Here is a 14,307-nt window from a genome sequence, read left to right as displayed (position 1 = left end):
TTCTAGCATTCATATAATTTCATTCCTCTAATTTCTAATATAAATTCTAAAATCTAATGCCTGTGAAACTACCTCTGCGCAAGCGTACAGAATCGGGGAAGGGTCTCGGGTGGTTGTTTTGAAGTACAGACCTTAACTCACTTTACCCACTGATGGTCACAGCTCACAGTCTGGGCTGCTGCTCGGCACGCAGCCCTGCTGATCTTATCTACAAAGTGCACACAAAGGAGCCTGCTCCTTGTATCCTTTGTATCTGAACGGAATTGTTCACGTCTCTGGTATCAGCAGGTCTAACTAGAACCCTTACTTTATGACTTTTTCATTTTCTGAAAAACACATCTCAGACAGCGGAACCAGAATCACAGAATCCCAGGGTGGAAGGGACCTCGAGGATCAGCTGGTCCAACCTTCCTTGGCAAAGGCCGGCCTAGACAAGGTGGCCCAGCACCCTGTCCAGCTGAATCTTAAAAGTGTCCGCTGTTGGGGATCCACCACTGCCCTGGGGAGATTATTCCAGCGGCTGATTGTTCTCGTGGTGAAACATGTTCCTCTTGTGTCCAGCTGGAATGTCCCCAGCAGTAACTCGTGCCCACTGCCCTTGGCTTTCCCCTGGGACTCCTTGTAACAAGGGAGTCTCCCTCTTCTTTGCAGCCCCCCTTGAGACTGGAAGCAGAAGAGCTGCCCAGGCTGGCACCAGAGGATCTGTCCCTGCTGAGCTCAGGGACTGCCGGCGGGACTGACAAGCTGAGAGCGGTGTCTGTGGGGCCAGTCACTGCCGAGAGCAGCGCCAGTCCCAGTCCCTCACCCTCACCCTGAGAATCAGCGCTGGCTAACGGGTGCGGGGTTTGGATCCCAGTCCACACTCCCGGGTTCTGTTTCTCTCGCTCGGCCAAGAGGCAAGTCCCTGCACCCCTGTGATCCCGGGAAATGGAGATGGGTCTGCTCTTCTTGGTACTCGGGAAGAAGTCACCCTAACTATTAACCAAGTAGCACCTGAAATCATAGCCACCTCCTCCTCTGAGAGGCAAAGGTGCTGACGGTATTTAATTGCACTGGCACTTAATTTACATACAATGGTTTTATGACAATTGCAAAGTATCTTATTCAAGTGAAAAGCACGAATGTTAAGTGAGCAGCATGGAATGACAACTGAAATTACAGGCTGGGGAGAAATCTCAGGTTAATAGGAGAAAAAATTTTCCCTGACCAAATAAGTAAATTTAAAAAACGTGAAGCCACATATGCACGAAGTTAACTTACAGCTGTCAAAGAAAGAACAACATAAAATCTTGATGCGTGCTCCTGAAAAGAAGAATGAACTCTCATGAAAGAAAAATTACTGATTGAGAGAATGAAAACTGATTGAGCTGATTTCCGATTTCAGGTTTTGGACCACCAGATAAATTTCTTCTAACAGCATTCAGTTATGGGGTTTAAAATGCTTATTACAGTCACCACAGCTTGTTGCAATCCAGCTACCTTATTTTCAAAGAGCTGCACAAATATTTAGCCACATACCTCCCATTAAAGCTAAATTATCTTAAATCAAAGAGTCATTGTCTGTCTGACTAGCCATGCAGCTCCTTGAGAAATCTTAAGAGACTACATCCACATTATATTCTCCCTGTTTCCATGAAGTAGTGGACGGAGAAATAATCTTTCTTGAGCAATATTGCTTGCAAACTGTTTTCAGGCATTGCATTAGTGGCATTTGCTACTGGCAGAGGCCTTACCCATTCAAAAATTAGTCTTCACAGTGTTATAGAGGTATTTCAAGTGGCTGCAATTAAACTATGCAAGTTTGATTACATACGCAGATTTTCACTACCTGAGAAACGAGTCATTGTTTTTCAGTGACAAGATCTACAAAATTAGCAGCAGGAAGAACAGGAATCTAAGTGATTTGTAAAGCATGGCACTGAATATACTATTTGTGAACCATCACACTGAACACCTTGGGGTGCTTTATCACTCATTATTTACTTTAGTGTGATGTGACTTACCTCACACTGATATTTTTAACATATGTTTTGCTCCCTAAATTCCTTCACAAACAGTTTGAAGCACATTACAAGTTACCTTCAGGAGGGAGTGTTCCAAAATAAGCAAAGAGTCCCTTACATCAAAACCCAAAAACACCTTCAAGGAAATCTTTCCTATTACTCCATTTTTTGCTTTTCCTTCCCATCTGGCAACAGATAAAGGAGAGCAACGAGTTTTCTAGCAGAATTTGAAGAACTAGATCACATTCAGTGGGTACCATTTTGGTCTGATCTTGGCTCCATATCCAATCCTGTTCAAATTTAAGTCAGGTGCTCCCTTTTTTAGTGACTTTCACCCAATGCTTATCTTTGGCAGTAAAGCTTTAAAGTAGCCTTTCATCTCCCTTGTATTATCCAGATTTTTAGTAGCCTACATAGCAAGTCAGTCTGTATTGTTCCCACTCCCGTTTAGTGCTACCAAAAGTTTTGTTTTCTTCTTTTGTAAGTGCAAAAGTAGTACACTGGATTTTGTTTCCAATTTCCTAAATGAGGGCTGTGATCAGAGATAGTAATCACTTTATGAGAGTCCTACAATTAATATATATTGTTTCAGCCTTTTTATCCCACCTCCAAAGACATTCACTGCTACACTCCTCTGACCACCGTTTTCGTTATTCAGCAGCTTAGTGAGGATATTACTCTGAATTAGAGAATGCTTTACTGGAAGCAAGTTCCAAAGAGCCTCTTGCCTACTACATTCAACGTGTTAAGCACTCACTATCAGCTCTTGGATTTGCCAAGAGCTCAGAAAAATCTGTTCTCCCTTTCCATCAAAGACTACAAAATGTTTCTCTAGTTACAAGGAACTGGTTTCAGGAAATCCCTTTATCAAGAATGAACTCTGCTTCACTGAAATTAGATTCTCCTTGTGATTATTTTATAATTTCTCAAGATCAGCCAGCATTAAAGGGATTTCACCAGTGACTATGCAGCCAGCATTTTCCTTGCTCTGTCCTATCCCAGGAAACTGAAGGCTTTCATCTGCTGCCAGCCAAGAAATAGTCACTAGACTGAATATCTACTCCATACTTTTTGTAAGCTGCACAGCTGAAGGTAAAGGCTGAACAGCACCGAGGTTTTTTTCTAATCTTTTTAAAGTTCTGCACTTCACATTGGGGGGCACTCTTGAATACTGTTCATTACAGTACAGTATGAAACTAGCAATAGGGAAATCTATTTATTCTCCATCTAAGTTCTTGAAGGTAATTAATACTTTTATCTTCTTATGTGCTTCGTTGATGGGGTACATAAAAGGAGAAATGAAATGAATTCACATGTAGATTTTAATGAAATGAATTCACATGTAGATTTTAAACAATAATCAGTCTATAAAGTTACAGTCCCAGGAAAGATGTAGGACAGTCTACACATTAGTCTCTCACTTAACAAAAAATACAGAAGATTTCTACATGAGTAAAAATAAACACCAAGTTGCTGAGCTGCAGGGTAACAGTTCCAGATCTGTGTCTATGTTACCACTTTAGACCCAGCCTTTAAGACAGGCCTTCACTCAGAAGTTACATTCTACCTCATACTAATCCATCATAACAAGATTTACACAGCATGGTTATGAACCAAGAATTTGGCAAGTAGCTTCTTCCTGCAGCCGTGACTATCTAGGGGTGGAAAACACATACCACATAAGCATTGAAATGCCTAATCACATTATTTATGCCTCCAGAAATTAATTTTACTCCCATTTTTTTGCCTCAAGAAATTGTGGGCATGGGAAGAAATTCTAAAGCCAAACCAGACAATTCATAGAGTTGCACTCACGTGGAGGCCACGTGGAGGACAATTCTCACAGCAGCAAGATCTCTGTAGTTGTGATGCTAGAAGCTCTCAACCCTGAGCATCCAAGCAGAGCTCTTCTCTTACTATGCTGCTCAGGCAGGTGACCTGGAAATACACAGCACAGCCAGGAGGACCACATGCAAAAGAAGTCAGGTTACAGAATGCAGAGAGTCACAGCAGAGTCCAATTCATACAGTACATACAGCACATGTAGAAAGGTCTCACACCCACTAAAAACCCCCACAGAAGCCTCTGGAGACTACAGTTTATACAAGAATCTTTCATTTTGGCCGCATCACACTGAAGTGACACTGATGCACTCTGCCCATCACCAAAACCTAACTCAAGTGTTAAGAAGATGATTCATGAACAACAAGTTCTGCTTAACAGTACCCACTGCTTTCTAGGATCTTTGCAACAAATCATGTTCATCCAGACTGCAGAGCATATTCAGTCCTATTATCCAGATACATTCTGCATCAGTGCCCAGAAACCTTAAGAACCTGCTGGTCATCCATCAACGGAAGGAACCAGCAGTTTAACAAAAAGGATACTTGCACATATGTGGACTACTTGGCAAATTTACAGGCGCATGAAGACCACCACAGTTACTCCAGGCATATACAAGCAAATACCCCCGATGAAATACAGGGGCAGCAGCTCAATATGCCCGAGTGGAAAAGGGGTAAGAAACAACAACAGCAAGATCTATAGCGAGGCTGTAAGCAACTTCTTTCAGCCAGGAATAAGCATTTAGATTGTAAAATTTTAGAAATTTATCAACCACATGGTCTCACACAAGCGGTTTCTAAAACACATCACACCACCACTAACTCTACAGATAAGATTAAAATACAAGACATACAGGTTATAACATATGAAAATGCACAGCCTATGTGTTTCTAGAGCATATCTCCATAAAATCAGTAATACCCTCTCACAGGCTAAAAGTACTCAGATGCCACCTCATTTATGCTACAGAGAATATTTTTTCCTTATTCCTTTAGACATACCAGCAATTTATAAAACTAAACAGTCCAACCCAAAACACACCCTCCACACCCTATATCACTCTAAGAAAATAGATTTTCCTTTTTCAACATGCTATCTGGATAACACATACACACACATAAAAAGAGCCCCAATTAACAATATTGAATTGGCTATCAGGCGCTTCTATAACCCAGGCACTACACAAAAGTGTTTTCAAGTTAATATCATACATACACCAGAGGAAAGCACTACTGAAACGCAGAAATTCACTCAACAGTTTGATTTCAATATAACTGTTAAGTAGGTATTCTTTATTTGCAGTGCTGGGCAGCACTGGGGAGCGCTCCACCACGAGTGCTCTAATGGACAGCTAAAATCACAGAGAATATATGCTGCGAGGTTATAGATATTCAGTGGATTTCTGAGAAATAATCCACATATGCATACAATTTCCTAGAATTTATCTACATAGTCCGAGCATGTGTGATAAAATTAGGGTTAGGGTCTTTTCCCCCTCTCGTCGTCATTCGTAGTCTTCCTCACAGTGTCCGGTAATTGAACTTTGGGTTTCCTTTGCCCATACATGGTCGTGGAGTGAGCTCATGCATTCTTCGGCCCTGGGATGCTCCAAGGTCAGTTTTTAATTAAGTCGCAGGTGCTTATCTTGACACTGGCATCTTGGGCCCCTGTTATCAGGGGTACCCAGGAAACTCAACAAACCGTCTCAAGGTCTACTTACATTTTCTCAGGGAGAAGCTGCATATTTCAAGACATCTTGTTATTAATTCTGCCTAGCAGTTGACTAAACTTTGCGAGTGAAAGCAGGAAAAGAATACAGGTAGAACATGCTGACCAACTAGGATTCTACTATGAACAGGTTCTTTGCTCTACACAAGATAAATGGTTTAGGCCTTCTCCCACTACCTTCAAACAAACTCTCCCCAAATTCCACGCTTTCTCAAACAGAGTATGTTTTAACCACTACTACGCCTAATATTGTGGAAACTGTGGAGGTAGAATGCAACACTTACATGTTAGAAAGAATTTACATAAATAGCTGACAAACAACAAAAGAACCTTGTTTTCTATGAAAAAAATGTTACTCACAGAACAGCCAACACAATCAGTCTCCTCAGTTCTGTCCTTCAAGGAACACTCTCAAGTATCTTCAAAAGAGAATACTGGAAACAAGAATCCATAAACTTGAGCAAAGTAACAGGAGCGCTACTGAACTACTGCTTTCAGAGCACTTCATAACTATCCCTTCTCCAGAAAAAGAAGTATTTTTTTTTGATTTATTTAAGATCTAGCCACTGTAAGAAATCACGGCCTGACCATCTCACTTCAGCCATCCTTAACACCCTTTGTTTGATTACTCTTCACTTCCATCTAACATTAGAATTGCACCTGAGAAAAAACTTCTGTGCTTGAGGACCTGTTGATTTTTTTCCTAAATGTTGCAAGTGATTTAAAGAAAGGTATCACCTCTCCATTAGAAACCTTCCATCACATTGCAGGCATATGCAGCTACCATTGCCATACTAAAGCACCCTGCAGAAGCAGGTTGTAAAAAAAAAAAAAAAAAAAATGGCTAATTTGCCAGCTAAATGCAGAAAAAAATAAAGACAGGTGTTTTCCTCACACAAAATAGATGGTATCAACCTGAGAGGAAAGAACAGGCAGCAATAGACAAACAACAGTATTTTCTGATTCTAGGACCACAGTAGTTGTGACAATCATAAAATGTTAAAGAAAACCATGATGAACTTCTGAGAATAAAGGACATGACTAGAAGTTTTAAATAACCTCCCAGGAAATTTGCTTGAAAGCCTTTTTTTTTTATTATTTTTAGCTTTACCAGTGCAACTTCTCGAAGAAGCACCTGCTTTGCAAACACTTTGAAATGTTAGCACAAGTACAGCCATGCAAATATTCACTACATAAATAATTTTTAACTTTCCATAGCAGGAAGTTATTGGAGCAGGGTAGCTGAGGCTATCCTACCAAAACTACCTTTTTGTCTGAACACTTAAACAGATGGCTGATGGATTAATAGGTAGTATGCCACGTAAGCTACTTTATCTCTTAAAATACCTTCTTCACATAGGTCAATGCTGTTTTGTGAGGCACTGCTGCTTGGCTCTGTGGTTTTTGTCCCTGTCACCCATCATCAGGAGGTTGTACTGGCTCACGTGAGCCAGTACAAACTACATATTTGTTTTCTTTTTTGTGCTACTGGCTGGTTTGTGTCTCTAACCTGCTGTCATTATGGAATAGATTAAGTATGTCACTAAAGTATATTAAAAACCAGAAAAAAACCCTTCTCATATTTTAACAATATTTTTTTCCTAGTTATCTTGTGTGGCTTGTATTTTGCATAATGGGACAGATGTATTTATGTATATATTTATATGCTATTATTCCAAATTATGTTCTATAACAAACATCGACAATTTTCACACTGGGAATTTTTCCAGGTAAAGTTTCCCAGTGAACCATCCAGCCATTTGTATACAGACCCATGTTCGAGTTTTAATGTGTTTCAATTTATCCTGCTTAAAAACAAACAACTCCAGACAGAATAGACTGACAGGCACGTGAAAGATCACTTTAATGTCCTTCCCCAACCACTGCAGATATATGAAGCGTGCTATGAACTGGAGCATGCTTAACTCACACTGTGGGAAGCCTTGGATAGGTGCTTTCCCAAATACTGTTGTCTGTGTAAATACTCCCTAGAAATTACTTGATAAGAGAAGGATGATGAAAAATAATCTTAATCTCTGTAGCTGGTATTGGGAGCAATTGATAGTTGATCTTGGTGGAAGCTGGTGGCTGATACACCTACAAGCCCTGGTAGGTACGGCAAAACCAAGTAATCCACGTTGGCCTATTAAGTTGCTACGAAATGTGTATACTATCGATCGTGTGAAGTTACACATATCTGTCTGCTGTTTGGAAAGCGGGTCACTGATGAAAGACAGGAGCCAGGACATGCAGGGATGCAGATCCATGACTGGAGCAAGTGGAAACCACAAATAATTCAGAATTTTTATGAACATGTTATGATCATCACTATGCATACCCACATACGTCACACTGACTTACAATTTTTTTTTTTTCAGTAAGTAATTGGAAATCAAGTAGGATCTTTTAAAAGGAAAAAAACTCTTTCTGAAAGCTGTTATCTTTTCCATCTTGAAAATATTCTCCTCTTTTTTTTTCTTCTTCATCATACTTTCTCCTTCCTCAGGCGTCTTAGCCACTCACTCTCACTTTCTTTCTCTCTTGGTGATTGATGGGGTTTGGGAATGAACTTCAGAGGAGTCTGAAAGAAAAAAATCTCTTCCAGACTGACTATTTTTTTATGAACTCCAACAAATCCATATTGACAGAAGTTCAGAAGACTGGTCATAAAGTACACAGACCTTCATCTCCGTGTTCCCCTTTCAGCTGCAGTTCCAGAGAGTAATAACCAGGAGCTGTCAGTGAACTTCAGTCAGCATCGCTTTCTTGAGGATCCAGACTCGGGACTGATTTTTTGCAGCACAAGTTCACCCTTGCCAAATGGTGTTCTTAACAAACACGCCACTTTCTTCCATTCTTCCATCACTTGGTTTCTGTGGGTTTGTTGTCTGTTTGCATGTTTTTCCTTAAGAGCACATTAGTTTCCCTCTTGCTTCAAATCCTCTCAAGCTGACCTGAGTCACCCACCTCTGTTTTCACAGTCAGTGGTGGAATTACAGCATCTTTTCTCTCTGCATCATCCACATAAGAATTCTTTTTGTCTCCCATAGCACGTTCCTCTTAAAGAGCCCGACCCAGTCTGTAGCAATACTTTACCTTAAAAAATTCCTCTTTCTCTCCTCTAACCATTCTCCACCCCTTCCTCTCCTCTGTCCAATAAGCAAAGTAACTCCAGTACTAAAGATAAGCCTTTTTTTTTTTGAAACTCACTCAGCATTTCTGCCCAAGTTAGATAAAGAATATAGGCCTTCTATTCCCATGTTTAAGTTTTACCTTTAAACTACTGTTTCAGCACCTTTTTACTTTACTTGTTCTGAGGATCCAATTTCTCTTATGTTTCATCTTCCTCTGTCCAGTAGAAGATCAAATATCGAAAGGTAACAAATAGCTCCCAATTTTTCAAGATTTACATCACACTCATGGAGAAAAATCTGAACTCAAAGCATCACAGAGTGACATCTGTGCCACTGCTAATCTTGTTATTTGCGTGTACTAGAGTGTCCCCGAGAAAAAACTCATGTCTCCGATTTACACAATGGCCTCTAACCTCAGAGTTACCTTTTTCTTCCACAGACCCATAAAATGTGCACAGGGACAGAACACGGGCCGCGGCTGACATACAAGCGAGCTGAACTGCAGCAGCTTTAGACCCAGCAGATTCTGATGGTTCCACTTCGGCAGGAGATCAGTGGCCAAGGGAGAAGCAGGACCCTCCGAGGGCACTCAGCCCAGCCAGGGGCTCAGGAGCCACGGAGCATCAGGCACCACAGGGATCTCAAAACACAGCCACAGTTCTTGCTGTGTTTTGAAATTAAACCCAACAGAGGAGAAAATTCCTTGGTACATCTCATTCTTCATTGTTCTGCATGCATACTGTGTGCTGAGGGAACAAAGCCCCTCTGGGCTCCCCACCCTCGGCTCAGCCTCAGACCACGATGGGACCCAAGGGAATCTTCCGCTACTGGGAGCCGCTGAGACACCTGCCAGGTACCTGCTTTAGCTGTTTTGCCTCTTTGGGGCAGGAGATCTCTCCTCTGGGACACACCTGGGACTCCTTCCAGGTACTTGGTGGGTTTGGCGGCCCTCATCTCAAAGGAGCACCCATCCAGGGTGGCAGCCCGGGAACCCTCCTCTGCAGAGACCCCAGATAGCGTGCCTCCTCCAGGAGGAAGCTCCAACTGCACGCACCCACCTGGGACTCCCCCTGGCCAGAAACCAACGGTGGTTTGCCTCTGGTGGAAAGAGCCCCCATGCCAGGGGGCTGTCTGGGATGCCTCCGCGGGAGCAGCACAGATCGGTTTGCCTCACCTGAGACAGAGCTGCCATCCCACCTGTGCACCAGGACCTCCACAGCAATAGTTCCTCCAGGGGTTTTGCATCCTCAGGGCTGAAGCACTCATCCTTTGTGGCTGCAAAGTATTTCTACTGGTGCCCAGCCTGGGTTCTGTCCGCAGAGACCTACCCCCAGGGAAGAGTCACTGCCTAGTAGTTGTTGCCTCCACTGGCAGGCTGTGATTGTAGGAGCTCTGTGCTGCTTGCAGAGCCAGCTGCCCAACTTGGGTTCCTCGCTGGCATAAAGATAGCTCTGTTTCTGAGGGACTGTGCACAAAGGGGGCCCCAGGTAGGTTTGTGTCTGCATGCAGCTCGTCCCACTCCTGGGAAGCAGCTGAGGATTTTTCCCTGGTAGATCCCCAATGTGGCTGTTCACCCTGGAGTGATAACCTCATCCCAGGTGAGAGGTGAGCTCATTGCAGTCTACAACTTCCTCAAGGGAGGCAGTGGAGAGGGAGGTGCTGATCTCCTCTCTCTGGTGACCAGGGATAGGACACGAGGAAATGGAATGAAGCTGCATCAGGGAAGTGCAGATTGGACATTAGGAAAAGGTCCTTCACCGAGAGGGTGGTCAGTCACTGGAACAGGCTCCCCAGGGAAGTGATCACAGCACCAAGCCTGTCGGACTTCAGGGAATATCTGGACAATCCTCTTAGTCATATGGTTTAATTTTAGGCAGTCCTGCAAGGACCAGAAAGTTGGAATCGATGGTCCTTATGGGCCCCTCCCAACTTGAGATATTCTTTGATTCTATGTCCACAGAGATCACACATCATCTCCAAGCATTTCACCTTTTTTTTTTTTTTTTTTTCTTTTTTCTCAGATTCATCAGCATTTCAACTGTCCCAGTTTCTGCCTGCTGGGTATTGAAAAAGCCCTGGTGCCTCTTGCTGTGAGCACTCAAATTCAGCCACTGATGGCTCATCCCTCTCAGAGCACCCAGGAGTGAGTGGACAGAGTCACGGGTGCTCATGGCAATGGGGATTAAAGTAAGTATTTTGAACAACGTGGGATGGATGAGTGTATCCTACCAGGTTTACCTACAACAGTTTACCTGCGTGCTGTCTGCTGGTTTGAGGAGCAAGCACAGGATTATGGGGCTGAGACAGCATGGGCATACATTAGCAGGGCACTGGACAGGGAGGAAGGAGCTGGCGACAGCCCCATCACGCAGGGCAGCAGGTCAGTGGGTGCCATGTCACCGTCATCAGCCAGTCAGTGGTGGCCGTGTCACAGTGGGCAGCAGCAGCACCAGTGGCTGTGTCACCGTGATGTCACAAGGGGTCTGTGACATGGCCGCACAGGGATATAAGAGGAGCCGCAGAGCGGTGGGTCTTGCACCCTGGAGGAGTGTCTGTAGGACGAACAGGGATGAACTTCACCATGGCTGTCGCCAGTAAGAAGCAGCCCGCCAGTGCGAGGCGGAGCAAGATAGAGTTCTGGGATGGGATGAAGGACACCTTCATGATGCCCAGCATCCCCGTCACAGGTATAGGCATCCACAGCCACCACAGGAACGCTGTGGGGACCAACGGTTTTGGCATTGTGTGGGGGAGACTCAGCACTGGAGCCATCTCAGGAGTGTCCTCATCTGGGGCTGGGGACAGCAATGACACTGTATCTGCCAACGCACCAGAGCTCAGGGGACGTTGGAGGGTTGAGAGCCGGTGGGCATGCAGCGTGACTCGCTTTTCCTTTGCTTTCCAGAGCGAACACGCATCTGGGACGTGGTGTCCAGCTACGTTCAAGAACACCTCCTGCTGCACAAGGTGGGGTGACACCTGCATCCTCCTCGTCCACCCAGAGGGGCGAGGAGTCCCTGTGACCCTGGGGCATGGCCTGCAGAGTTACTCTTCCCCTCCTCAGAAAGCAGGAAACTCACCCCAAAAGTCCCCACCGAGGGACAAACAGGGATTGTGCAAGGGGTGGTATCACCTCTGGTAGGTGGTGTTGGTACCTCAGGGCTGATCCCGGTGACTGGACACCCCTCGGATGCCCAGAGGCTGCTCCTGCCCCGACTCCAGCACTGCTTTTTCAGAGAGAAGGGGAATGAGAAGGCTTGGCATCTCCTCACCAGTCTCTCCCCGCTGCCCAGCTGGTGCCTTTGAACAGCAGGAGCAGGCAGGGTCTGGTCCAAAGCACCATCCATGGACGCGACCACCCCAAGCTCTTTTCTCTGCAGCCAGTCCTCACCCGTTGGCCATTCCTTCTCTTCTACTTGCAGGGGGTCCGAATTCCCACCCTCGGCTCCTTTGATGTGGTCCCCACGCACATCCAGGTTGGGAACAAGAAGGTCACTGTCCAGAGGCCCGTGTTTCACCTGGCCAGGAACCTTGCGGTCCACAACCTGATGGAATACAAGGCCTACCTGCCTGGTAAGACTGCACATTCAAACCCTGGCTGGCTGCACAGTCAGGGTGAAGGCGAGTATCGCACCCCTTCTCTGGCTCTGAGACTCTTCCCTACGGCAAACTGTTGCCCCCTCTGTGGGGCAGCAGGTCCAAAACTGGGGCTTTTCTGAGCAATGAGTGCAATAAGCAGCAGCTCCTGGGAAACGCCTGCAGAAAGGGTCACTGGCTGAGCGCCTCTTTCCCCCTTCTGTGGTTTTTCAGGCAATAAGGAGCTAGAGCCCCTCAAGTATGCTGAGGTGGCCGCAGCCGCCTCTGTGTCGCGGCGGAAAGTGGAGATCTGCATCCAAGGCACCATGTCCCTCCTCTCTCAGTGCATGGGGAAGGGGGAGAACGTCGCCCTTGTCCTGAAGGGCATGGGGGTGCTCCTCATCGAAGACAGGAGAGTGCAAATGAATATCTACTCTGATTTCCTGGAGAAGATTACTGCGAGGACGATCCAGGAAGTGGCTGCACTCAAGGTGAACCTTTTGGTTTCCCCACAGCTTGGGTGCATCAACAGCAGTTCCCCAGCACTGCTTGTGTGCGGCCTGCCAGAACACGGCCAGCGGCTCAGGCCAGGCGAGAGCATGGTCCTGCCACCTCTTGCTGCCCGGAACTCCTCCACTATTGAGTGACTTGGCCACGTTGAGGATATCCTGTCATCTCCAATGTTCCTCCATTGCAGGTTTTCCAGATGCTATCCCCCACGGTACCCATTGCTTCCCTGACCTTCACCGGCCGCGTCATCATCTTTCCTGAGTGAGTACTTTGGTGGCTGTTGCCTCTGGTTGACGCAGCTGCCTAGCTGAAGTTTGGTAGCTTCTGCTCCTTGGGTTCACAAGTGTTCTGGTGTGAGACACTGTGCAGTGACTCTCATTTGTGTCTGGCCCGAAGTCATCCTTGTGAGCAAATCTAATGGGACAGATGGAGGACTTTAGGTAACAAACTCTTCCCCTTGTGGCTAGGACTTCTCTTCTGGGTGACCTCATTGCCCAGGACAGCCCTTGGGGATGGGGCATTGTTGACTTAGGAGAACAACGGCCCTTACGGCAATACCGAAATCTGCCTGCAAGCGAGTGATCGTGGCAAGTGGCAACTGGCAAGGGCTGGTGGTGCCGTGGGTCACGCTGGTGTCATCTCTTTGTCTCCAGCTTTGAATTGGAGTTTGTGCCCAAACCACCACCCAGCAGGGCCCCTCACAAGGTTGTCAGACATGTCCCTGCTGAGGACAACATGCAGAAGAAAGAAGAGGTTTTGTCACCTCCCAGGCAGAGCAAGAGAGGTAAAGCAGCTCCCGGCTCCCTTGCATAGCGCGGACAAGCAGCTTCTGTAGTGTGATGGGCAAATCCCCAGTGGCGATTGTCAAAAGGGTCCCACTTGTGCCGAAGCTGTGGGACAGCTCAGCACAGCCTGCTGATGACCCCTTGGCTTCCACAAAACTGAACCCCAGGATGGGATGTGCCCAAGGGAGCAGCGGAAGGGTGGCAATCTGTCCTGGGTTTCAGTGAGTGCTGGGGTTCAGTGAGTAGCAGGGGAGGGGGCTACAGCGGTGGCTCCTGTGAGAAGCTTCTCAAAGCTCCACTGGCTCCAAGGCAGACCCGCTTCTGCAGCAAGGCCGAGCCAATCAGCTGTGCCTCTGAGATAATGTAGTTAGGAAGGGGACATGGGAGGAGGAGTTGGAGTTGTGAGGAGGTAATGGGTAAGGGGTGATTCATCCCTCCCTGCTCCATCTCGAAACCCAAGCCTTGAGGCTTATTTTCTTATTCCTGGGGCTGGAGGGGAGGGGGGAGTGAGCAGCTGCATGGTGCCCAGTTGACCTCTGAGCTCAAACCGCGACACATCCCAAGGCCCCCAGGAAATGACCCCTCCGCAAGAGTCCCTGTCCCGGCACCGGCACCACCCAGCTCCTCTTTCCCAAGTCTGACACTGATAACATGGTCACAGAACCACGCTGTGCCATGGAAATGAGGAGCTGGGAAAGAGCCAGCGTCAGAGTGGCTGCGAGGGGA

At 46.1% G+C, this 14,307-nt stretch overlaps 1 protein-coding gene across 1 annotated transcript; it reads left to right on the top strand.

Moving 5' to 3' along the window:
* The first annotated feature begins 11,279 nt into the window (after nucleotides 1-11,279).
* Nucleotides 11,280-13,609, top strand: LOC122154663. Its single transcript, XM_042805007.1, has 6 exons — nucleotides 11,280-11,429; nucleotides 11,588-11,677; nucleotides 12,133-12,283; nucleotides 12,521-12,777; nucleotides 12,984-13,057; nucleotides 13,450-13,609. Exons 1-6 carry the CDS (start codon nucleotides 11,280-11,282, stop codon nucleotides 13,607-13,609), a joined length of 882 nt encoding a protein of 293 aa, XP_042660941.1.
* Nucleotides 13,610-14,307: the final 698 nt, after the last annotated feature.

The sequence above is a fragment of the Tyto alba genome, unplaced genomic scaffold (genome assembly GCF_018691265.1).
Source record: "Tyto alba isolate M040663 unplaced genomic scaffold, T.alba_DEE_v4.0 Super-Scaffold_43, whole genome shotgun sequence".
NCBI classification, from domain to species: domain Eukaryota; kingdom Metazoa; phylum Chordata; class Aves; order Strigiformes; family Tytonidae; genus Tyto; species Tyto alba.
Note: the sequence above shows the minus strand (reverse complement) of the source record. Positions and strands in the feature narration are given on the sequence as shown.

Bases quoted from the DNA above. Each gene is read 5' to 3' on its own strand.
- LOC122154663 (XM_042805007.1), top strand. From the start codon at position 11,280: ATGAACTTCACCATGGCTGTCGCCAGTAAGAAGCAGCCCGCCAGTGCG. The intron at 11,678-12,132 runs GTGGGGTGACAC...TTCTACTTGCAG, and splicing joins AACACCTCCTGCTGCACAAG to GGGGTCCGAATTCCCACCCT. The intron at 13,058-13,449 runs GTGAGTACTTTG...CTTTGTCTCCAG, and splicing joins CGCGTCATCATCTTTCCTGA to CTTTGAATTGGAGTTTGTGC.